Consider the following 25,908-nt stretch of genomic DNA (forward strand, 5'->3'; position numbering starts at 1 on the left):
TTTATCTACATCCTTGCCAACACTTGTGTCCTTTTTTCTAAGTTTTTCTTTTCTTTGCTCTTCTTTTCTTTCTCTTTTTCTTTTTTCTTTTGATATGGCCATCCTAACAGTTGTGAGGTGGTATCTCATTCAGGTTTTAATTTGAATTTCCCAGATGATTAGGGATGTTGAACATTTTCTCATATCTGGTGTCCATTTGTATTTTTTCTTTGGAGAAATGTTTATTTAGGTCTTTAGCCCATATTATGTATAAATCCTTTTTTTTGTACTTTGACATTTGTTTGTTGTTTGACTCCTGAGTTGTAGAATTCCTTGTAAACCTATCTCACTTCATTTTAATTGCAGTGTGCAACTATCACCACTCTCCATTTTCATACTTTTTTAAAGATTTTATTTATTTATTTTTTAGAGAGGGAAGAGAGGGAGAAAGAGAGAGAGAGAAATATCAATGTGCGGTTGTTGGGGCCCATGGCCTGCGGCCCAGGCATGTGCCCTGACTGGGAATCGAACCTGCGACACTTTGGTTCGCAGCCCGTGCTCAATCCACTGAGCTACACCAGCCAGTCATACTTTTTTATTAGCCCAAACAGAAGCTCTCGGCCCATTAAGTAGTAACTTCCATCCTTCCTACTTGTTCTTACTATTTTACTTTAGATGCAGTTATACTGCTGCTCTCAAATAGTAGCGGGATAAACTGGCAGAAACATCAATAAAAAATGGAGCCTAACACTGTGTTCCAGGGGCCCGGAAGGCGCCACCCCGGCCACCTTGTGTGCCCCCCACCATGGCAGTTGGTGTTGGTGTAAGCTCTGCTCATGGACCCGATGGTCATCGTGATTTCTTATTTACATTTTCCCATCGAGAAGGCCAGTAAAAATGCAGGATCTTTCATAAGACACTCATGGTGGTCAAGAAGTACCTTATTATTTGGGGTTTAATACAAGGATAAAAGTTCATTTATTCTTGTTACAGCATCATTTCAGCCTTTGCCCGAGCCACTCCCTTTATCCCAAGTGAAAATGTGAGGCTCTTTCGATGAACTCACCTCCAACTCCTGTCTCATCACTTGTTTGAAACAAGCAAATATGGAACAAAGTTTTATTTTTCTCTATTTTCAATAGTTATTTGTTGGCAGTGTTGTTATTTATTATATTAGAAAATGAGTTCAACGGAGATATGAGGGCCATAGTTTAGCAACATCTCGAAATTTAACTTGATTTCAGATAATTCATATTAATAAAACATCAGTGTTTCAAACCTAACTGGAGTTAGTCCTCCTTTTCTCTCAGCCATTTCATGCCTTCCTAATATTTTTGACTATATTGAAAAAAATTTTTGAGGCCAGAAAGGGAGATTTTATATTCTATTTAATACCTAGAACACCAAATAAATATGGCATTGATGCATAGTTTGTACTAACATATTTCTTAAATGAAATGAATAAAAATTAAACAGATTGCTGCATAATTTATCTGTGGCCATTGAGGTTAGTTATGAATTTAGAATCTCTTTCTATTTGAACTTTAGTCAAGTTTGATTTATCTCTTTTCAAATGAGACTCTCTTAAAAACCGAAACTAATTTTTACCTAATATTATTCATATTGTTAAGTCATTTTTCTTTTATTTTACATGTGTTACTTATTTTTTACTTACATTTTAGCAAAATAATGAATGAAAGAAACATACATTTTACTGTTATAGTGAAAATTTTATTTTTAAAAATACTTGAAGCTATTAATTTAACATCTATTAGCTAATAACTTTTAAATTGCTTCGATAAATTTAACTTATGTTTGGAAAAAATTTTCAAATCATAAAATAGAAACATTTTATGTGGTTTAAAAAACACAAAAACTAAAATCATAATGTTTTACTTTCAGAAAAAATATACATCTCAGATACACAGCTTGGAGACCATGTTCAGTGAATACTTTCCTGAACAGTGTTGCAGATTAAGAGGAGAATATCAGAGAAAAGTGCACATGAGAGAAAAAAGGTGAAATGCCAGTGATCCAACGCTGTAGAAAAATTAAGGATGGACGGACAGGCAGACATCAGCTACTGTTAGAGCTCCCCGTGGAGGGAGGGGGACCCGGGGGCGCAGCGGAGGCTGGAGAGCGGGTCCGGGTGCTGCCTGGCTCCAGCCTCATCTTCAGACTCAGGAGGAGACACGTGGTGTTGCTTCAAAACGAAACAGCTCTCCCTTTAGGCACGTTTTCTAACTGTCTCTGTGTGTGGTGTTGTCACGGAAATCGGTGTTCTGGTTTAGTCCACGGTCGAGCTGGCGGGGTTGGCTCGGTCTGTCTGGGCCGCTGTGATGTAACAAGGTGGCTGACAGAGAACAGATGTGAGCTTGTCGCAGGTCCGGAGGCTCGGACACCCAAGATCAAGGCGCACGCTGACTCGGTGTCTTCTCAGGCTTCTGGGTCAGAGGTGGCACTTCCTTACGTGTAGTCTCATGGGGCCAAAGGGGCAAGGGAGCCTCCTTTGGCCACTTTTATAAGGGTATTAATCCATTTATTGATGAGGATTCTGTCCCCTGTGACCCAATCACCTCCCAAAGGCCCCATCTCCTAATACTGTCTATCACCTTGGGGGGTAGGTCTCAACATATGAATTTTAGGCAGACACAGACGTTCAAACCATAGCAAGAGTTGTAAAACTAACCCGAGAATTAATCTTTTTCAAAGTACCGAACGACAGTAAAACACGCGGAGTGGTGAGGCGGCCGTGGCGCCAGGAAGGGGCACCGCGCCGAGAACGCGGAGACCCGGTTTTATCCGTCACCGTTGCCAGCCGGGTGGCATCCGTGTGTCGGGGAACCTGCCGACCCGGCTCTTCCCCTCGTCTGTGAAGTCAGAGGACTGGATCCAATCCTCCCTGGTGCCTCGAGGCTCTGACTGCCTCCTTTGTACTAAATATATGTTAATCTTCCTTGGACACCATAAAAGGCAATTGGAATGTCTTTTGGGTCATCCTTATAAACAATTCATTAATGTGTAGTACTGCGGGGGATACAGGCTAAAGAAATCTTTCGTAGAATTAAAGGACTCCTTTTATTCTGTGGCAATGACTTTCAGGGCATATGCTAATGATTATTTTTAACATTCAATACCATCTTTAAAATGCCCCTCTTGGGGAATTGTCTTCCACTAGTTTTTGGTTTATAGCTACAATACATCCTAGTTTGTTGTGGCATTACCCATTTATAGTAACACCCAAACACACAGCTGCCTGACCCAACCTTCTCAAGTAGGTCAGTGGCAACACAGGAAATAATTAAGCTAAAACCTCCCTGAATCTTAGGGAACAGGTGTCAACATACAGGTACTAGGAGAGGTTGCATTTATTGCCTTCTCTTTTTTTAAAGAATTTTTTAAATATTTTTTAAAGATTTTATGTATTTATTTTTAGAGAGTGAAGGGAAGGAGAAAGAGAGAGAGAAATATCAGTGTGCGGTTGCTGGGGGCCGTGGCCTGCAACCCAGGCTTGTGCCCTGACTGGGAATCGAACCTGCGATGCTTTGGTTTACAGCCCGCGTATAGCCTTCTTAAACACTTAACCATGTCTTTGACTGGTTTTACCAAAAGCCATTAGTTTTGTTCTGGGTTAGTCTGAACAGGCAGTCTGACAAAGGTGGTACAGACTAGGTCGCAGGTGATTGTGTGCAAATAGACCCCTCAATACTTGGAAAGTTACAGTTAAAAAATAGATCAGATCACAAGGAAAGGAGCGAGATAAACAGCAGCGGCAGCAGACAAAGACAAGTTAGTGGAAAGACAACAACCCCGTGCATCTTGGAGCCACTGAAATGAGACATGACGTCAGAAGGAGCCTTACGCAAAAGCGGCATAGAGACGGAGAAACCCAGGCAGCGACTCCTGTACTATGTATAGTAGAGGAAGCCTTATGCATGGTGGTTACCATGAATCATCACAACAACTTAAACTATGCTCAGCATGCTCTAGTGGGAGCGCATTTCACAGCGTGTACGGGATGCTCTGGCCATAGCGCACAGGGTTTGAGAATGATCTCGAATTATGGAGGGCAGAGATCCCCAAGTCTGAGATCTCTGGGGAGACAAAGAAATGTCTTCATGTTCTTTTTTATGTAAAATCTTGACATGTCTCTAGAAATACTTTAATTTTGTACCCTTTTGTATTTGAACTTCCTTCCATGTCTCTCGAGTGGCTTTCTTTGTGCCAGGTCAGGGGACTGGTGCTAGTTAGGTCAGGCAAGTTAGGGAACTAGTATTCAGTTAGCACCGCTCTATGCCATATAGCATTTAATTCGCAAATTAAGTTCCTGCAATCTCTGTTTTAACATTTTGTTAGATGGAGAAATAGAAGATCAAGGGATTCCAGTTTTAAAAATGTATGATTATAAAAACCTTCAAATACCCACAAAAACATATATGGGTACTACTATGTAAACATTTGATTTATATTTTTATTTATTTATAACCTTTCAGTTATCACTTCCTTCTTCAAAAACTTGATGCCAATGTGCAGGAAAGATGTGAAACAATTTATCTATCAATAATTCTCTAATCTGAACTATAATACTGTGCGGGAAATGTGCTCAGTGTTTTCTGAAGCACTGAAAATATTTGCTTTAGTGCAGAAAGAGTTAAAGTGCTGGAATGTTATTTTTAAGGTAAGAAAATTGGGAGTCAGATGTGTTAAGCTTTTTAGTTAAAAGCCTTTACTTTATAGTTGTTTGATGGTCCCAAGTTTGTTTCTTTCCAAGTTTATTTTCATTTTCAGCGGTGTTATTTCTATTTTTTAACTTGATAATATTAAAGAAATATATTTGTTATTAGCCAGATGTGTGAGTGGTTGATTGTTCCACATGAAGTTTTATCTGTTTGAAGAACAAAAGCAGGCTTTGAGGTATACCCCATTAGCAGTAAACTAGGATCAGTGCTCTATTGTTAAAATTATATAATTCTCATACTCTTTTCATGTTTCTCAAGTAAAAATTAGCTGTGAGCCTGTTTGAATTCTACCCAAAGAAAGAAAAATTCTAGGCAGACCAGAGTCTTCTAGCACAGTGTGGTTTGTTGCTGCCGTTTCGTGTTGTTGCAAACCTGAAAACTTGGTCTGACAAAGTGCAGAGCTGGGATCTCTCATTCTTAGAGGCTCTCCGGCATCAGCCTTAGTCAGCCGAAGCTCAAACTAAAATCCGTTCCTCGCGCGATCCAGAATGATCAAGTCTGTCAGTGATTTTCACCCTTCTGTACCTGCTGCCCCTGAAACGCAGAGACATTTAAACACATGCACTGGAATGTTCTGGAACACAGACTACCGCCTCTTGTCTCAATATGAAAATTTACCGAGAATGTCAACGTTTACAGTATATTCTACAATTTACTTTATTTTAATGTCACAAGGCTTTAACTTTCTCACCATGATGCAGGAAGATTTGATACATGTATTCCTTGTTTTCTCTGGGACTCCTGTATTCCCTGCTATGCCTGATGTTCTCCTGACTTCCAGAAGAAAGATACTGAGCAGATTGGAGCCCGGGGAGCAGGCAGGGTGGTAGGTGACGGGAGAGCAGCGGAGGTGGGTTCACACCTTTCCCTCTGAGCCTGGGACGCTTGGACGGTTTTACACAAAGACAGGTCATGGGCAGACCTACATTTTCAAAGGGCAACTCTGGCCCCTGGGCTGAGAATAAATGATGAGCAGTCAGAAGGGGGAGCCAAGAGGATATCCAGTCAGGAGGGTTTTTAAGTCTTCCAAATAAGAGGTGATGACTTGGACAAAGTTTGCAGGAGTGCAGATGCACGGGTGGGGGGTATCTTATAAAAGATCCAGAAATATCACTCAGTGATTTAAATGTTACAAAAACATATACTGATACATGCAACCACATGGATATATCTGGGAAACATCATACGAAGGGAGAAGATGCCAGATGTAAAAGATCACACATTGTATTATGCCATTTATTTACAAGTCTGGGAAAGGCGAACAAGTTACAGGAACTAGATCAGCAGTTTCCCGGGGCTGGTGCGGGGGGAAGCAAGACAACCACGGAGGAGAACGAGAAAACTTTGGGGAGGGATGGAAATGTTCTAAAACTTGGGCGCGACAGTGATTGCTTATGGAAATGTGCACTTAAAGTGAGCATGTTGTTCTATGTGAATTAGACTTCGATCAAGCTATAAGTAAAGATAGTGTATAGACAAAGATCTATTGACAGGAGTAGTGTATGAGAGAAAGAAGTATGGCAAAACCAACTGCAATGTTTTTCGCCTCGGCTACTGGTAGAAAGTCATTATGTGACAGGCAGCGATGAAACATTGTACGGTAATATGAGGTTTGGGGGGAGGATTTCAGCTTCGGATTTGTTCAACGTGAGCTCCTCATTTCATATCCAACTAGAGATACCAATTAGGCAGTTGGACAAAAAGAATCGGATTGAAAGGAGTCTAGTCTGCAGACATACTTTTAGGACTTCTCAGTGAGCATGTACAGGAGGGGACAGAAGTAGGCTTATGGCAGTGAGTGCATGAAGCACTATGTTGATAATGCTGTTGGAAGAATCATAACCTGCATGCCTTTTCCATGCACACGGCAGTAACGCTCTTTCCCCAATCCCTGTCTTATTTAAGCCAGAAGAATAGAAGCTGACGACATCCTCTATCAATGCATGTTGATTAGGAAGAGAAGAGGAGGCACTAGAACAATGTTCAAATTTCTCTACCATTTGTCATTTCTTCTTAAATGTCTAGAGGCCACCCCCACTCCCCAGCCGAACTGTAGGCAAATGCCTGGCTAAACACCGTGCAAAACAGATACTCATTAATTAGCAGAAGCTCTCTCCTTTCCCTTGGTATTATTAGTCATGATGTTTAGGATGCTGGCACAAAAAACAGTAGATATTGATAAATCATTGCCAGTTCAAATGACGCATTCAATTTGCATTACATATACACGCTTATACTCAGAAATCCATATATATGTACATATATACACACAAAATATAAACATACATATGTATGTTTCTATATGTATGTGTATGTATCTTCTTTTGAAATCAACTGCCAATGCTCAGGTTTTGTTCAAGTTTGCGCCATGCGTAAGACTCTATGGTTTTTCTCATTCTCCAGGGCTGTACTTAGCACTTTCTTCTAATAACACCCCTTACTCTCTGGTAGGTATTTACCAAAGGTTATTATAGTAATTATATATTGTAACTTCCCCAGTGGATTAACACAGGCTTTTAAATTGTTCCATGGTGAGACCAACAACTGATCAATACCCAGGTCTAAACATGGGTTTTGACGGGCTGTGTTTAACATACATGTGTGCAGCTTCATTGCTTGTGATACCACATCGGTCAGATGCGATAAATGCCATAATCACATCCATTTTAATCTTTTTATGTATTATATACTTAACAAAATTATGCTTTTCATTTGTACTGAAGGAATTAATCTTTGTCAGAATTATTCCCTCCTGGAAAAACAAGTTAATCCAAAGGAGTGCACATTTTAAGTATTTTCAAAGCTCCTTTCTTGTGCTATTTCTCCATGGTAATTTACTGATGAGTCATTTAATTCTTTGTCCTCTTTTAATTATTCTCCAGATGATATTTACTCGTAGTAATTGTTGTGTATCCTCAGATATTCAATTGCTTTAAATTTGGAAAGCCAGGGACAGTAAAACAGAAGCAGTTGCTTAAAAAAAACAACTAGAGAGATGTTCAAAGTAACTCAAGCTATAACTAATGCTGAGAAACATTTTAACCAAAAATAATGAAAAATATCAATGATATTTTAATAACATTCTTAGTTTCAAACTATTAATCTTTTTAATGTACTTATACAGGGATTATGTAAATAATTTATCACCCATCACTAAAAGCTTAAAAAATTGTTTGAGGGTGGTGGGACAAGGGTGTTGGTAAATATTAAAACACACACGACACACTGTCCAAACATTCCATGAACACAATTTAAAAAAAAATTATACCATTTTAATGACTGTTCACTAGTCTAAAAGCTGCAGTCATGGGTAGCCTGTAAGATTTAACTTTGGTATGAACTATTACCTCTAGATTTATGACTAACAGACTTCATAGTTTAGGAAATACTTTGTCTTTCATCATCTAATTTTTAAAAATTAAATGACAAATCATTTAAAGTTAAAGTTAATGACTAAATTATGGACCTTCCAGCTACTTCAAATAAGCCATCTTATCCTCAGGGGGGAAAAAAAAGACTAGACATTTTGTCACTTTTAATAGGTGTTTGATTTTTCTCTGTAATGTAAAATTAGAATTTTTTTAAAAAAAGCAAAGGAGTTTAAATGTTTTACATATATTTGGCCTTATCAAACAAACCTATATCATGTCATATTTGGTAGTACTTCAAAAATGTAATTTAAATCAGGTACCAAATCAAGACTAAACAATATTGTCTACAAAAAGGAACATTTTAGAACATATATAGCTAATCTAGCATATGTTAAATACCTACTACATATGAGTTGCTATATTAGAAAATAGAGATACAACAAGGAAAATACACCTCAAGATGTCTATGGTCTAGTTAAGAATATATAAAATTTCATAAGCATTTATGATAGTGAGGAAAGAACCAAGGAGCGGGTTTGGTGTGGTGGGAGCATAAATGCCCCACCTAATCTAATCTAGATCTCTCTACTGGGAGTTTCTGATCACCAGCATAAGCACCATTGAGGACATTGTTAGAAACACCAAATCTCAGTTCCAACACCACCCAGACTGAAGGAGAATCTTTGTGTTGGTAATATCCTCATGTTATTTGAATGTGCATTAAAGTCTGAGCCAACTCAAGTAGTAGGGAAAATGCTCAGAGAAAGTATCAGTAAATGGGGATGGAAGGAGACCCAACCTGAGGTGAGAAGAGCTCAATCTAATATACAAACAATGTACTGCAGAAGTGTACAACTGAAGCCTGTACAATTTCATTAACCCGCATCATCCCATTACCCTCGTAAATTCAATTGGAAAAATGGGCTCCCAAATGGCAATGTGGTGCCTTGACGGAGAATAAGGTAAAATGTCTTGGCAACAGAGAGATGATTACCCTGCAACCCAGATCTGTAGCTTAGCTCCTGATTGGATAGCGAAGGTGCGGGGAGGAAGGAGATGACTTCAGTTCTGGGCTTTGTGTTTGATGTGCTTTCAGGTGTGTTTTAGAAGTAGATGCTTAAGGGGAAGACGGACATATGAGTCTGAAGATCTGAAGTCAGCTCTCTGCTGGAGTTATTGATTGGAAATTGGTGGGATATTGACAGTAACTCAAGTCAGACAGGGGGAGGATTGCTTAAGGAAAATATGTGAGGTGAAAATTTTAAGAATGTCTTTGGGTATAGTCCTTGGAACCATAAAAATATAATAAGACCTCAATAAATAAGACTGTGAAAAGCAGCCAGAGAGGAAAGAGGAAATAAGAAGAGCATCTAGGTGGGGTATCCAAGGACTGCGATGCCTTGTGGAGGAAGGGATCAATGATAATGTTGTCTTAATTTGGGTTCCCCTACAAGCCTAAGAAAGGGATTTAGGTTTAGGTGATTTATTGGGGAGTAACTAAAAAAGCAGAATGGGGAACAGAAAGAGTAAGAGTGGGATAAGCAGAAAGCCAATGAAGTGTATTTGATTGAGTTGTTTTCCAATATGGTCAAGTGGACTTGCACTTGGTCCCGCTGATACCCTTGAGGAAAGATGTAGAATGCACCCCAGAATTGTCTCTGTGTGGGACGGGAAGCTAAGACATAAATCTGTAGACTCGAGCCCCTCATTGGTTGAATGTTACGTGAGTAGCATTACCTGTACTTGTCCCATCTCTAAATATCCATGCAACTCTACCATGAGCTGAACACATTTTCTAAGCTTCTTAGTTCTTAGGCAGAGACCCTGAGGTGGACTATCCAACAGATGTGTATATGAGGTCAGAAGTGGGCCAGCTGTGAGGACATGGGGCATCAGCAGGGTCAGCTGCTAGTGGTCAGTGCTGTTCAGATACCAAATAACAGCATCTTTGTAAAGTATCTAATTATCATGGTAATCATTAGCAGATCATTTACATGTAAGGAATTCCTAGTGAAGTAGAAGGAATGGAAGCTGTAGTCTGATACTTAAAGTTTTAATGAGCAGTAGACAGTGAGATAATGAGTGTAGACCACTCTGTCAAGAGATTGGTTGAGAAAGGAAGGGGGAAAACTTGGGCAGTAGATGGAGGGATGCTTGTGCCCAACTGAGAGCCATTTTTTTTTTGAAGACAGGAACATCAGGGAGTGGATAAGAGCGCAAACTGGATCCAGATGGCCTAGGTTCAAATCCTGACTTCACATCTAATTAGCTGTGGGACTTTATACAAGTTATTTAACTTCTCTGTACCTCAGCTTCGTCATCTAGAAGGTGAAGATAATGGTGGCAAAGCAAACATCAGTGAGCTGTTTAGTTGCTTGCCTGAAAAAAAGTTTGTAATATTCAGTGATTACTATTATTAATCATTTTAAATGAATGCTATGTTTAAAAGCCATGTGGCTAGAACCAATACATAGAAGAGAAAGTTGAAGTTGTAGGATAGACACTGCAGCATATAGGGATAATGTTCCTGAGGAGCAAAGATAAGACACTCAAACACCACCAAAAGGTTAACTTCAAAAGAGAGAAAAGGCACTGTTTCCATTGTTGCAAGAGCAGAAGGAAGAAAAAATAGGTGTCTCTCAAAATGAGTTAATAGATGGCCTTGTGTGGAAGCTGCTATGTCTTGGGAACGGTTAGGGAAGGGTTGCATGGATGTAACGCTGCCTCTGTGGGTGAAAGAAGTTGTTTGGGGGAGGGAAGCGAGGACATTTAGATAGCATAAATCGCTTTCAGCGGCCCATTTGATTTAACTTGCTAATTTTTACTTTTATGTAATTTGCTCCCATAATAAAATGAGAAGTGTGACTTCTGACTCCCACCTTCCAGTAATCCTCAGTGTGCAAAATGATGCCTTGGGCCCGGAAGGTGGTTCTTTTCATCCTAACGAAAATCGCTGTATCATTTCCACATTCAGTGGCCAAGGTCCAGTACCCCCTTTCTTAGAAACTTTGTCCTTCTTTGGAGGATGCTCATCATTTTTTGTCTGGTTCTGCTCTCACATCTTGCTGCCAAATGTCAGTTCCCTTAACTTTGATCACCCTGATTCAACCACTGTTAAAATACAAGTTCTACTTCTGCACCTCCCCTGAGTCACTGACTATGTGTGTATTTTCTCTCCAGAGAGCCTGGCCTACAGATAAGCATTAGAATGTGTGTGGACATCTTCCCCTTCACTTATCAACCTGGATTTCCTCTCTTTCTCTGACTCCCATTCGAAGTGCTTCCTTATGTCCTAAGATAACACCGTACTTAGCATATAGAAGCGGCTCTGATATTTTAGTGTCTCCAGAGAATGTTAAAACGCAGACTGCTTAGCATTTGTGATTCAGAGTTTCTAATTCAGTAGGTCTGGGGTGAAGACTCATGTACATCTCTAACAAACCCCCTGGGGACGCTGGTATTTGGCAGCCGTACCCTGAGAACCATTAGCACACAGCAGTCGGTTGGTATTGGTTAGACCAATGTTTGCTGTAAGTCAGTGAATGGTTAAAATGTGTAATATAGGCTCAGAAACCAAACTTGAGCCAGTATGAGTAAATGACAAAGAATGTTCAAAGAGACATGTTCTGAGGGAACAAGGGAGATCATTGGACCCGACACCCTTCCGAGGTAGATTAGGAAGCTGAAGTCTAAAAGAACGAAATGAGCTTTGTAAGCAAAAGGAACTGGATTCAACCAATCCCAACTTTCCTTCAAAATAAAATAGTTTTATAGGTAATATTTGTATTTAGCCGATTAAGGATGAGTTCTCCAACTGCAGACACAGACATAGAGCAGATCATTTTAGATGAGTCGGCCTTGGCATACCGGCGCAGGTTTCTCCCAAACAGATAATATCTGGCTGAACCGTAACGCTGCCTCCCATAACCCTGAGACGCATACAAAGACCTGAGAACTCTGGAGTTCAGTACTCTGGGTAAGTTAAAATTTCTCGCCACGCCAAGCAATGTTTGGGCAGAAGGCTCTTTGAGACAAGCAAGCAGGGACTGCTTGACACCGACTGGCCCAGGAGAAACGCATCCTTTGTCTGGCTAGAACCGAAAGGACGTCTCGTCACTGCAGCCAGCGCCCAAACTGTAGTGGTCTCATTGTCTGAGGTGGTTCTATTATTCTCCCAAGTTCAAGTGTTTGGCAGGACTCACCAGATGGTAGGCTGTACCCTCACAGGTGGCTTTTGTTTCAAGTCAATGGAACCGCGTGTGCAACAGAGAAAGAGACACACACGAGGGTGGGAGGCTGAAGGCCTTTCCCCAGCGCGAGCTCTTCAGCGGCTCCGTCTTGCAGCGCCTGGAATGCGCTGTGTCTCTGCCTTCCCCCACCAATTCTTTGGCTTCGCCCGCCAAGACCTGTGCAGCGAGCCCTGGTCTGGGGAGAGCTCACCAACAACAGTTTTCGTAGCTCTTTATCTAGTCAAACCGAGGCTAGTTGTGAGTCCTTAGTGCCGAAGTTAACCTTGCAGGTCTCCAGGGGAGTTTTAAATCCCACATACTACATCAAACACTTCACTGCCCTCTTTGGGGCTAAGAGTAACAATTAGATACAGATGTGTTTCTAGAAATGAAAATAGAGCTATTCCAGAGCAGCTGCAAATGAACTCGATCCTACAGAGCGGTGTGGAGAGAAGGCTCCAGAAGCTTCCAGGTGCCAAGCAGACTGAATCCAGGTCCCCAGAAGGGAGCTAGCAAGCTAGAGAGGTTAGGTGGCTCATCGATTCAAAGTTCTTTGGAAAATATCAACCCAGTGTTTCCCAAGCACGTAATAGAAACCACGTATATGCAATGACAGTGACAGCATCAGTGCCTGATTCTAAAATGCTTCAATTGTAGTCTAGTTACTTCAGATATTGATACATAGGTAGAGATAGAGATAGAAATAGAGATACAGAGAGAGAGAGAGACAGAGAGACAGAGAGAGAGAGAGAGAGAGAGAGAGGCTTTAAATACTTTAGGGGGATAATCTTGTGACCAAATAAAGGAAATCTCATGACAAACTTGTATTTCATTAGTTGGTACTAATTAGTTGATTATTACTAATCAGTAGTAGTTGATACTAATTAGTTGATTATTGCTAATTAGTAGTATTTCATTAGTTGATATTAGTTGATAGTTCTCTCAAAGGGAACATCCGAACAATGTGAATGTTATAGCCAAGGAAACTATGTAGGGAAAATTGAAGAAATACAGTTCAGTGGGTTGCTGTTTCTCATTAATATGTCTGTTATCAATTATAATTATAATTACAGTAAGTATGAACAAGGAGTCAGAAGGCCCAGATAGTCCGGTCAGAACTCTGTTATTAGGAAGATTTGAGAAAAAAGTTTCTCTAGGTAACACGTGAAATATGTTTTGTTCAAGGAAAGAATCTCATTCTAGTATCTGTACCTGGTTTTGTTGCCGACTGTTTTATCTGGACTCAGTTTTATCATCTGTGCAGTGGAACTAACTCTGAGGGCTTTCGCTAAGTGTGGTCTCGGGATCCCCTGCTTCTGAAACACTGAAGGAGCTCTTCTCGGCCTCACGTGCCATGCGACATGGGGAGGTGGTTAGGGGCAGGTTCTGCTCACGAGGGGCTGGATGCAGCCCGGCGTGCCCTTCTCCTGGGCCCCCACGGGACCTCCGTGATGCTGTGCTCCTGCTGGAGTGGAACGGCAGTTACTTCTTCTCATCTCTACCGTATTTTACTTCAATCTGTGTTTAATCTATTTTAGTTTAATCTGTATTTAATCTATTTTAGTTTAATCTGTGTTTAATCTGTTTAATCTGCATTGTGTTTCATTAAATTACCCTTCTACTCCCCTTATACCCACTCCCCCCAGCAATCCCCACCCTGTGGTCCATGCCCACGAGTCCTTTTTCTTTCTTGCTCAGCCCCTCCACCCCCAACCTCCTCCCCCACCACTAGCTGTCATCCTGCTATTTTCTAAAACGATACCGTCTCCGTGGGTGTCTGCGAGTGTGCGTGTGAGTTCACAGCGGCACACACATCCAGGGACTCGGTGTCTGGGGGTAAGCCTGAACGTGTGCCGTCCCAGAAGAAGGCAATCCCGCGTCTAATTTTACAAACAATCAAGTTTAAGTGCTACTTGGTTAAAGGAACTTAAATGTCTCAGTAAACTTTCTGCTCTGAAAGCACGTGGGCCCAGCCTCACCCTCGTCCCCTCCCACACCCTGCACTGAAGCGTGAGGGGCGGCCCTACCCCAGTGGGCAGCTGTGCTTCGGGGTGTCTGCGGCTGGCAGAGAGTTGCCAAGCGCCCTGCCTCTGTGCCACACGTTGACCGGGTCGGACCTTTTCCCACGGGGTCTGTGATAAGGCCTTCCGTGGTACCCAAAGTTACATGATTCTTTCTCTAGATGAAGACCCAAAGAGCAACTTCATACTTCTTTTGGAACCGAGCTAAAAATGAAATTATATCTATATCTATATACATATATAGATATAGATATAGATATAGATATATATTTACTGTTTGTTTTTTGCCCATCACAGGCTTTTCTGGGGCTCCACCCTTAAATTCACTCTGGACGCCTTTCACGCCTTCTCACCGTAATATCTCAGTTCATTACAGGACACATTTACCTAAATAAATACCTTCGGCGGTGTGTGACCCAGATGGGGAACATTACGACCCGGTCCCTTAGCTCCTTCCCTTCAAAGAATCACTCCCTTTTGTTACTGTCATTCACGTGTCACTGAACACAGCACGAAGTCGCCTGATGGCTTCTCATTCCCCTGAACAATAGCCTCTAATTCTCCTTTCTCCTCTCCTCACAGTACAAGCAAGTGGAACAATACATGTCCTTCCATAAGCTGCCGGCGGACATGCGCCAGAAGATTCACGATTACTACGAGCACAGATACCAAGGCAAAATCTTTGACGAGGAAAATATCCTCAATGAGCTCAACGACCCCCTGAGAGAGGTAAGCTGTGCCAGCCCGCACCTGCTGGGTCCTGGTCCAGGACTTCGTCCCCGTTCTCTTCTCCAGGGGAGCCCGCATGTCTGCGCTACAGCGTGACTCAAAAGAGATATCAGAATTAACAAATAAGACCTCTTTTGTTGCCCTTATCATTATTTATGTTTTCCCAGATACATGTTTTTAATTGTTAAAAAAATACTGGGAAACGGTTTTCATGATGACCCTCAGCTGTTTATTTCTGTATCCCTGGTTATTAAAATTCCTTTCTGTGTTCTGACTGTCCACGTCTGTCCAGTCTCCCACTGTCTTGTCTAGTTCTACCATAACGGTTTCTTTATCTTTTTGATTTCCGCTGCCCTGCCACGTTCATCGTCCCTGTCCACCCCCCGGACTCTGCTCACAGGGTTGCCCAAGCGGTTGCAAGTAACTCATTTCTTGGGACCTCGTTATAACACTTCTCTGACACCGTCTTCCTTCCAGTTTTCCTCGGAACTATCCCCCCGCCCACTGATGTGCAGGCCACCCCTCGGCTGAAAGGGCATTCTCTCTTTCTTTTTTTTTTTAAATCTGTCAATTTTTTCTTTCTTTTTTTTAAAGATTTTATTTATTTATTTTTAGAGAGGAGAAGGGAGGGAGAAAGAGAGAGAGAATCAATGTGTGGTTGCCTCTCACATGGCCCCCACTGGGGACCTGGCCTGCAACGCAGGCATGTGCCCTGACTGGGACTCGAACCTGCAATGCTTTGGTTCACAGCCTGCGCTCAGTCCACTGAGCTATGCCAGCCAGGGCGAGCATTCTCTTTATTGTTCATATTTCTTACACAGCTTTCGCTCTTTTTTCTTTCTTTTAAAACCAGCCTTCTCAAAAGGTCCCTGATCTAAGCATTGCCTTGTGGTTTGATCTCCACTTCTTTACCATAATTGTTTCCTCAAAATTATCAGTGACCTGTTAATCAGCAAAACTTTTGCCCCTGAACCCTTGTTGGTAGCATTTAAACTGTTAACTAAACACACGTTCTGAATATTTTTTTTTGGAGGGGGAAGGGTGGCTTTAACACTGAATCATGACCGAGCCATTGATTCTACATTCTGCCTTCCTGAACTTATTATTTTATTTATTTGAGTGTACGCTTCAGTTCTGTAAATCTGACCTCCACGTTCTTTCCAAAAGCTCCAATTTCTTAAAAGCTACATGCGATCACCTGGCCCTGTACATACGGTAAGTTATTTAATAAAATAACGCCATCATTCAACACTGAACCATCATGTCTTTGGGAGTCTCTCTGTAAATGTTTGAGTGATTCTCTCAAGTCACTGGAAGATCAAAGGTGGGTCCTTTTTTGAAATGTTTGCTCCTCCGCACATTCAGCCATTCACTAGATGCTATCAGTTCATTGAGGCGATACGTCTGTACTGGCCCTCGGGCGCCTCTCCCAACACCGCCACCTTGACCCCATTCCCCTCACGGGGATTGGTAGCTCTAGAGCCAGTGACCCCGCAGCCTTTGGTCTGTTTTCTCCACCGTTTAAACCTCATCGGTGCCACGTTCATCTCCTTTTATGGATACAATACAAGCTGGTCACTTCTCTGCTCCAACACTTTCAGTCTTGACATTACAAATTAAGTCAAGCAAAGCCTCGCCGGGCTGGTGTCCTAGCCCTCCCGTGCCCTGACCCGGGCCCAGTCTCTAGTCTTCCTTCTCCCTGGCGTCCTGCGTGTTCCAAAGCAGCCTCGGGCCAAGTATGCAACTTGCTGCTTCTGCAAAGACCAGTGATAATTTCTCACCCTGGCATCCGATGTTCCCCAGCAATGTCTCATGTGCCAGCGACATCCTGTTGAGTAATACTTCTTTATTTATACCTTCTCGATTTTTCAGACTACACAAATGCCATATGGATCTGATCATTCTTGTCTCTGCGCCCCCAACCGTGCACTGAGTCCAGAGATGTAGGGTGCTACTTATCCATTCTGTCTGTGTTATCACTGTTTTTTCACGGTTGTTTTCTCCACTTTTGTCTTAAAAGTTCCTTAAAAACAAAGGCCATTTATTTTAATTTTTTCTTGAAATTTCTAGTACATGTTCCATGTAATAAATGCTTACTAAATATTTTCATTCTAACTAATGGCATTACCATTTTGAACCATTCTTAATTTTCTGCATCCACTAAAAGTTATTTATACTTTTCATGCTTTTTTTGAAAAGCCTTAAGATATAAGTTAAGAGTTTTGTTAATAGAAGGAAATAAGTATCTGCTATGCTAATGATTAGCTTATTTTCTCTAGAACATTCTCAATGAAATAGGGATATATAAATCTTTGTGCTTTGAGGGACATAAATGAAACTTTTTTTGTGTTTTAAAAAAGTAATATGTTGTTTGTTCATTTGTAAATCTATCCATATGTTTTGCTTTATCTCTGTGGGATGACAGAAGTTGCGTTAAATCCAAATCCCCTTCATTAAGGGGCATAATCTCAGGACTCAGGGACCAGGTGGGATTCTCGAGGGCCTAGAGGGAGTCAAAGGAGGGTGGTCAGGCCGTGGTGTGGGGACAGCCATAACCCAACAGACAGCACCAGGAGTCAAATAGATCAAAACCTAAGAGGATACAGTAAAACTAAGGATTTATTTTAAAGAAGCAGGGGCAAGTGAGTATTCTAGAATAACATGTTCTGGAGGGAATACAGAAAGCTGATAGAAAAATGATCTCTAAGCCCCAGTTGGTGTGTCTCAGTGGACCGAGTGCCGGCCTTCAAACCAAAGGGTCACCAGTTCAATTCCCAGTCAGGGCACATGCCTAGGTTGTGGGTCAGGTCCCTGGTGGGGGGTGGTGTGAGAGGCAACCACACATTGATGTTTCTCTCCCTCTCTTTCTTCTTCCCATCCCCTCTCTCTAAAAATAAATAAAATATTTTAAAAATTAATAACTCTAAAAAATGAACCCTAAGAATTTGTATGTTTAAATGGGAAGCATTCCTCTGTGCTAGAAATTCTTGATATAATGTAAAATCAGGATAACAATAAATTTTTCTTAAGTATGTATGTATTAATAACTACCTTCTCTTGCCACGCTTTAATTTACTCTGATCTTTGGTAGAAAATATTCCACCTTTTTAAAAAGATTTTATTTATTTATTTTTAGAGAGGGAAGGGAGGGAGAGAGAGAGAGAAACATCAATGTGCGGTTGCTGGGGGCCGTGGCCTGCAACCCAGGCATGTGCCCTGACTGGGAATCGAACCTGCGATGCTTTGGTTCGCAGCCCATGCTCAGTCCACTCAGCTACGCCAGCCAGGGCTTAATATTCCACTTTTTATTTGTCCCCCATAAAGCCATCTACAGACATAACTCCAATTTCCTCATTTCCTGCAATTTTCCTATCATGGATTACGATGCATTGTTTTCCTTATATTTTCAAGTGCCATCACTCAGGGTCTCAGCATCTTGAACTGAGCTGCACAAGTACACCCTAAACTTTTCTCCCTGCCTTTGATATCACATGGCTCAACTGCATCCCACCTCATGGCTACCATATTGACTGATACAAAAAAAATAAGTTGGACAATTTTACTCTCTTCTTAGAACCTGATCATAACCTTAGATCCCCTGCAAGAAAAAGCCCAAGCTTCTTGACATGGCACATGAGACCCTCCATGGCCTGACTCCATCTTTGTTTCATTACATCCTTGCTTCATCAGCGGAGCCTTGTTCATCATTTTGAAGGCAGGGGATGCTTCTGGTTGCCTCTTTGCCTTTCTCTATGCTACCCTCTGCCTTCAAGCCTTTGTATTCAGCTCGCCTTCTCCTTTCTATCAAACACTCTTACAAGGCCCGACCTTTGTCCTAAACTTACCCTCCGTCACCACATTTATCATTTGACAGTTTGTCTCTTTTCAAACTAGGAGCTCACTGAGTGTGGAGACTGTGTCTTACTCTCTTTGTGTCTCTAGTGACCGGCAGATAGTGAGAACTCATTAAATATGTACTGAATGAATGACCTTCAGTAGAATTAAGAATGAAAAACAGGGAAAGAGTCAAGGCCCCCAAATGAAAATAGAGAGCCTAGAAGTGGAAGTAAGAAACACTTAAACGCTTAACACCTCAGAAGAAGCTGAAAACAGCGTTTTCCGTTTGTTTATTTGCTCTTCGCTTTTTGCTCTTCTGGCACTGGAATCACACAAAGCCTGCATGCATTGTTACTACTGAATGCGGAATTTATTAGCAAAGAAGCAGCATGAGCAGAATAGAAAAGTAAGGAAAGACATTGGCAGAGGCTCAACAAAAGCCACTGTTCAAAGGAAGCTGGAATCTAAACAAGCCAGATATGTTTTCTAAAGAACAGTTCAATAAAAAAAAAGCTCGATAAAGAAAAGTTCAATGGGAACTACATCTCTACTAGTACCTGCTATATTGAAGTCGTAGTGGTAGATCATAAGAAATACTTTAGTTTATTTTTATCATTTTTAATTTATTTTTTATATTTTGCTGTACTTTTCCCTTAACATTTACCCCCCTGCTCTCTTCCACCTCTCCCTACCCCCTCCCACCCCACAGCTGCCACACGGTTGTCCGTGTCCATGAGAGTTCCTTCTCGTTTTTAAATTTTTGCTCTATCTCTCCATACCCCACCCGCCCCCAAATTTAAAAATTGTAAAATACACATGACTCCACCTTTCAAAAGCTACAGTCCCCTGAGAGATGAGGCCTAGACTTACGCAGAGGTGTGTCTTGGTCACTGCTGAGCCCCCGGTGTCTAGGAGATGCCTGGCACGCAGAAGACGTTGAATGACCAGCACAATAAATGTCAATGAGTGGAATGAGGACACGCCTACAGGGGAAGCTGGATTTCCTGATATATGTTTTGTGACAGGAGGGAAGGAAATACAATGTGCCTTGTATACATGTTCACACACTATATACAATCGCTAATCATGTGTGTACAATTTTGAGTCAACAACCATCGTATGTTATAACAAGATTTTTAACTTAAAATTGCTTTGCTATCTGGAAGGCTCATTTTTATGAAAGTATTTCACTTAATTTGGGATTCTAACATACACTTAAGAACAGTGACTTTTGCTAACACAAGTGTGTGTGCTCAGGGATGTAGAAAAGCGAAAGGTAGGTCAAACCTTCAGAATCTCCAAAACTTCTACAGAAAACCATGTTGCTTAAAAACAGAGAAAGTACAGGTAAAATGCAGTGTTCAGGAATGTGAAGGTTATTCTATATTCATAACCAATTAAGTTCCCATTATATTTTATCCATTTTATTCCCCAGCCTTTCTTTTCAGTGGGTTTGAAGAGTTTAAAGTATAAAATTATTTTAGTATGTAAAATGGCAGAAAGAATTATGAATGTGTGTGACCATTGAATGCCCTTATACAAATTTTATGTCATGCACACCCTGGCTGGTGTGGCTCAGTGGACCAAGTACCTGCCTACAAACCAAAGGGTTACCTGTTCGATTCCCAGTCAGGGCACATGCCTAGGTTGTGGGTCAGATCCCCAGGAGGGGGTGCAAAAGACAGCCACACATTGATGTTTCTCTCCCTCTCTCTCTACCTTCCCTTCTGTCTAAAAACAGATAAAATCTTAAAATAAACTAAATCTTATATCATGCATATGGAAATTAATTGAGTAGATATTTCAAAAGCACTGCTTTATTGAAAGCATTCTCCTATTTCCATGTCTGTGGAAGAAAAAAAAATGCCTTACCTTTTTCCTATGTCAGAGACAAATTTCTGAAATATCTGTAACAAACACCTGGCTTATTCTCAATGTCCTAATGTCAACGCCAATGTTACCTCCTTCAAGAGGCCCTCCCTGCGAAGTTCACCCACACTGGTTTCCTGGCACTCACTCTCATCACACCAGCCTTCTTCTTCTGGACGTACCACTCTGCTGTTTTGGGGTTCCTATAAATTTATTTCTTAATTGCTCATTCTGTTACATGAACTCTGGATCCAAGAAGGCAAGGAATTTTTCTTGGTGTCCACAGTCACCCAGCCCCTAGATAGCGCGTATTTAAAAATTACTTGCTGGATAAAATGCAAAAGCAAATTAAATAAGGATCTCACACTTGACACTCGTCTCAAAGAAGCACCTACGGTTAGAGCTTGGAGGGAGCATTCTGTCAACCAGAGAGTTCGCCGACATGGGTAAGAAGAGCGATGCCCATAACCGTGAAGTGCTGTGGCCCTAGAGCTTTCTTTTTTAAATTTTTATTTTTTTATTATTGTTTGAACACAGTTGTCTCCATTTTCCCACCACGACTTTCTCCTGCCGTACCCACCCTCACCCCCCACCTTCAATCCTACATCCTTTGGCTTTTTGTCCATGGGTCCTTTATACATGTTCATTTACGACCCGTGAGCTTTCTCAGTACCACTTTAGATTATGCTGTGGACCCATTGTTTTTGATGCGTAACTAACAGATACTAGGGCCTTCAGCCCCCTCTGTGATTTTGTTTCGGTGTGTGCACCACATGCCAGAAGGTCCTCTTTTATGTGCAATTGTTTGTATTTCCTTTTGAACTTGCTCCAGGTTGATGTATTAGTGATTTATTTCACCGTCCGCTTGCAGGGCGAGGGATAGTTCAGTAGAGCACCATCGTAGGTAGAAGGCATATAAATATTCTGTCCAATCTTTACAACCCTATAAAATCCATGGAGACAGAAAAACAAATTTTATATTGCTTTGCCAAGTCTGACTGGAATGTCGTCTGTGGCTCATAAAACAATCGTTGCTGGCTTCCCGGCCCAAACCTGAGTGGTGATGCACCCCAGGGTACAGAGGACTCCGAGTGGTGGCCACATGCGTGTGTTCTTCACCTTTGGGGGGGACCAAGGGGCCCGCATACTGGCTCCGCTGGAATTGGCAGCTTCCTGGGAGGTGACTGGAAAGTCATCTTCAAACAGTATCTTCATTTCACTGTGCACTAAATTACATGGGCCGGCAAGTAAAGGAATAACTTGAAATTCCTGGGAAAACTCTTAAGAAAAGACCAGAAACTTGGCATTTCCTATGCTTTGTGATGTGTTGCCTGAAATCTGTAATGGTCACTGGCTAGTTGCCCCGTGGCTGTGCCGAGTCAGAACTCCACGTCTGCAGGGCAGGGGTTCGGTGACGTCTGGAAGCGTGGGTCCGTGGAGGATTGGCGTCCCAGCGGGTACCTGGCCCGGCTGTCCCTGGAGAGCCCTCCCTGCCCCTGCCTAATTCTCAGAAACTCCTGTTGTCCCCTGGTTATGCAGAAGTAGTCAGGGTTTATGTTTTGAAGAGTTTCAATCCCTTTTATGATCTTCCCAGTGCCAATAAGAGTGACACATGTACTTTCAGTTCTGTAATGAACGATGGAGGAGAACCTACCAAAGGGAGAGGGGCTACGAGCCTGGCCCTGAATCCGCCGCCTGCTTCAACTCCAGCTCCACAGCTCACGCTGCGTATAGCTTGGGACTGTTTCACGACTTGCATGTACTTGCCTTTCCTCTCCAGAGGATGTCAGTGATGGTGATAATAACTACCTCATAGGGTTGTTATGAAGATTAAACAGGCAACAGATACGAACATTTAGAAAAATACCCTGACCCGTGTGGCTCAGTGGGCTGGGTGTCCTCCTGCAAAGTGAGAGGTCACGGGTTTGACTCTCGGCCAGGGCGCATGCCTGGGTTGCAGGTTTGGTTCCCGGTCAGGGCGCGTGCAAAGGGCAACCGATCGATGTCTCTCTCTCTCTCTCTCTCACACATCAGTGTTTCTGCTCATCCTCTTTTCTCCTTCCCTTCCCCTCTCTCTAAAAAATAAATAAGTTAAATCTTTTAAAAAATAGCTAAATAGAATAAAAAAAAATAGAAAACTCCTTGGCATAACGTAAGTGCAAGTAAAATGTAATTCTTGGTGTTACTACAATTCAATGAAGAGCAGTCCACAGCCCAGTCCACATGGCGCCCACAGCTTAGTGAGAGATGGGGAATTAAGCTGCCATCACTGGTGCTGTCCGCACTGTGATAGGGTCATTCAGAGGGTGTTGGCCGTGCGGGGGAGGGACACCAAGTCCAGCCTTATCAAGACTCAGTTCTCTTGGAATTTATGGAAACAATCTGCTAGTAAGTTCTGCCTTCATTGTAACAGCCAGCTTTCTGGAGACAATGTCTTCGCATGAAAACTTGGCACTGAAACGTCAGGGCCATGAGACTGATGAATGTGTTAGTGAAGGCAGGCAGTAGAGTTAAAACTGAAAACTGGTCAGACAGATTCAGCGAACTGCACAGCTCTGCTTATGAGAACCTGTTGGAATACGTACAAAGCAAGAAGGTCTATTTTTAACACGATCAGATTTATACTGATTCGATTAGAGCAGAATGCAAACTTAACAGTGGAGAAAGAGGTTAATGCCCTTCCGAGCCTGTCTCCAAAGTTCAGAACGGATCTATTTTTACCCAATGAGTGTGAAGAGCCATGGCTGAAAATAGGTACAGATCATGTGTCCTGGGAGAATATAGGACGTCAGTATATTTCATTTTCGCAGAACATGGCTGAGAGTAAAATCCTGTCCTTCTTGACCTTTCATTCGTCAAATGGACCGTTAGGGAAGATAGTATAATTTGCATGTGTATTTATTTAGTGCCACTCTAAATAATTTTTTAGAGTATGTATTTGTCAATGTTTTAAATGCCTTCTAAAAATGGTTTCAGGCAAAATTAATTACAACAAGCTAGAATCCAGGACTGTGAAGCTCGACAGAGATCTTATAAATGATCAGATCCTCATGCGACAGTCACAGTAACGAAAGGCTAGAAGAATTATGTAAGTGGCCCGGTTGGTTTGCGGTCACATTACCAAGCAAAGATATCGGGTCTCCTCTCTTTGGCCGAGAGTTTTTCTTCTGCATCCCTAGTCTCTAGGAAACAAATACACACACACACACACACACACACTCCAACAGTTATCGATTTCTTAATGTGGCCGAGACATTGACCCAGCCATGATGGGGAGGGAAATAGTAAAATGTAGTTTTTGATCTCAGAGTTCTTACCATGTACTTGTAGAGACAAGATATAAATACATGAAATAAATATGGAGAAAAATTAAAATGTATTCCTAAAAATACAAGACAAGTAAAAAGTCACATACGGTTATTTGCCAGAGAAAAGCAGATAATCCATACTAAAATTCAAAATAGATTAAAGGCTTAAACATAGGGAAAAACTTTCCTGGCATGGACCCTTGCCATGATTTTTTTTTTTTAGATACAACACCTAAAGCACAAACAAAAATATCAAAAATAAGTTGGGTTTTATCAAACTAAAAAGCTTCTGCAGAGAAAAAGAATCAACATGAAAAGGTAACCTAGGCAATGGGGGAAACTATTGGCATACCACACATCTGACAGGGGGTTCATTTCCAAATTATGTAAGAAACTCATACAAGCCCTGGCTGGCATAGCTCAGTGGATTGAGCATGGGCTGTGAACCAAAGTGTCTCAGGTTCGATTCCCAGTCAGGGCACATGCCTGGGTTGCAGGCCATGGCCACCAGCAACTGCATGCTGATGTTTCTCTCTCTCTCTCTTTCTATCTCCCTCCCTTCCCTCTCTAAAAAAATAAATAAAATCTTAAAAAAAAAAGAAAGAAAGAAACTCATACAACTCAATAGCAAGGAAACAAACAGTCTGATTAAAAAAATGGGCAAATGACCTGAATAAACATTTGTTTTTCCGAAGAAAGTATTCACATGGTCAGCACACACATGGAAAGGTGTTAAACGTCCCTAATCATTAGGAAGATGAAATGAAAATCAATGACATGTTGCAAATAATATCACCAAATGCAAATCAGTGCGCGATCACCTCGCCCCTACTGGATCGGCTGTTATGAAGGAGACACAAGGTGAGAGTGCTGGTGAGGAGGTGGAGGAAGGGGGCCGGGAGACGGCAGGTGTGGAGAAGTCACCTGTAAGGTGGTGATGAGGGAGCGCCAGACAACCCGGCCTTTCCCTCCAGCTTTCCTGCCATTGCCTCGTCACGGGCCCGCCCCCCAATATTGCTCTGCATGGCATTTTTTCTCATTAAGACTTTAGAAGATCAGTCCTGTACAAACATTGTGTCACCCCATTCATGGGAAGTCCCTGGAATGGGAAAATTCAAGGGACAGAGGGGTGGAGGAAAGAGGGACTCTGTTTTCACTGGTCACAGAATTTCTGTTGGGGAAGATGAGAAAGTTGTGGCTGGAGAGAGCGGTGATGGTGACGCATCGTGGTGCACGTGCCTGTGACTTGTACACGTGGGAAGAGTGAAGTAGGCAAAACTGTAAATATTGTTATATATATATATATATTTGTAAAAATTTAAAAATGAATCTTAGAAAGCAACACCCAATCCTGTAGCTCTACTCTAGAGCCATTTCCGTCTGCCTGCTGCTCATCCCCTGAATGCCCAAGATGCCTCACTCTCAAACCAAAATGAAGCAAAACCCTCTTTTTTTTTAAGATTTTATTTATTTATTTTTAGAGAAGGAAGGGAGGGAGAGAGAGAGAAACATCAATGTGCGGTTGCTGGGGGTCATGGCCTGCAACTCAGGCATGTGCCCTGACTAGGAATCGAACCTGCGACACTTTGGTTCGAAGCCGGCGCTCAGTCCACTGAGCTACGCCAGCCAGGGCGCAAAACCCTTTCTTTGTATGACGAAACACCTTTTTGAATTTCTCCGGGAGTGAACAGCAGCTCAGAGGTTGTTGGAGTTTGTGAGTTGCATCCCCTCCAGGGCCTCACCTTCCGCGCCCTGTGCTGCTGGGTCTCGGGAGACCCCCAGAGGGGGCGCTGCCGCGTCCTTCCCGCCCCTCTCACGGCCTAACT

At 42.0% G+C, this 25,908-nt stretch overlaps 1 protein-coding gene across 1 annotated transcript in view; it reads left to right on the forward strand.

Annotated features, from left to right (window-relative positions):
• HCN1 (hyperpolarization activated cyclic nucleotide gated potassium channel 1) overlaps positions 1 to 25,908 on the forward strand; it is a 313,939-nt gene that overhangs the window by 242,140 nt on the left and 45,891 nt on the right. The window contains 1 exon segment of the mRNA XM_028521854.2: positions 14,922 to 15,068. Coding sequence (XP_028377655.1) covers positions 14,922 to 15,068 — 147 coding nt within the window.

This window comes from Phyllostomus discolor, chromosome 3, assembly GCF_004126475.2.
Source record: "Phyllostomus discolor isolate MPI-MPIP mPhyDis1 chromosome 3, mPhyDis1.pri.v3, whole genome shotgun sequence".
Taxonomy (NCBI): Eukaryota; Metazoa; Chordata; class Mammalia; order Chiroptera; family Phyllostomidae; genus Phyllostomus; species Phyllostomus discolor.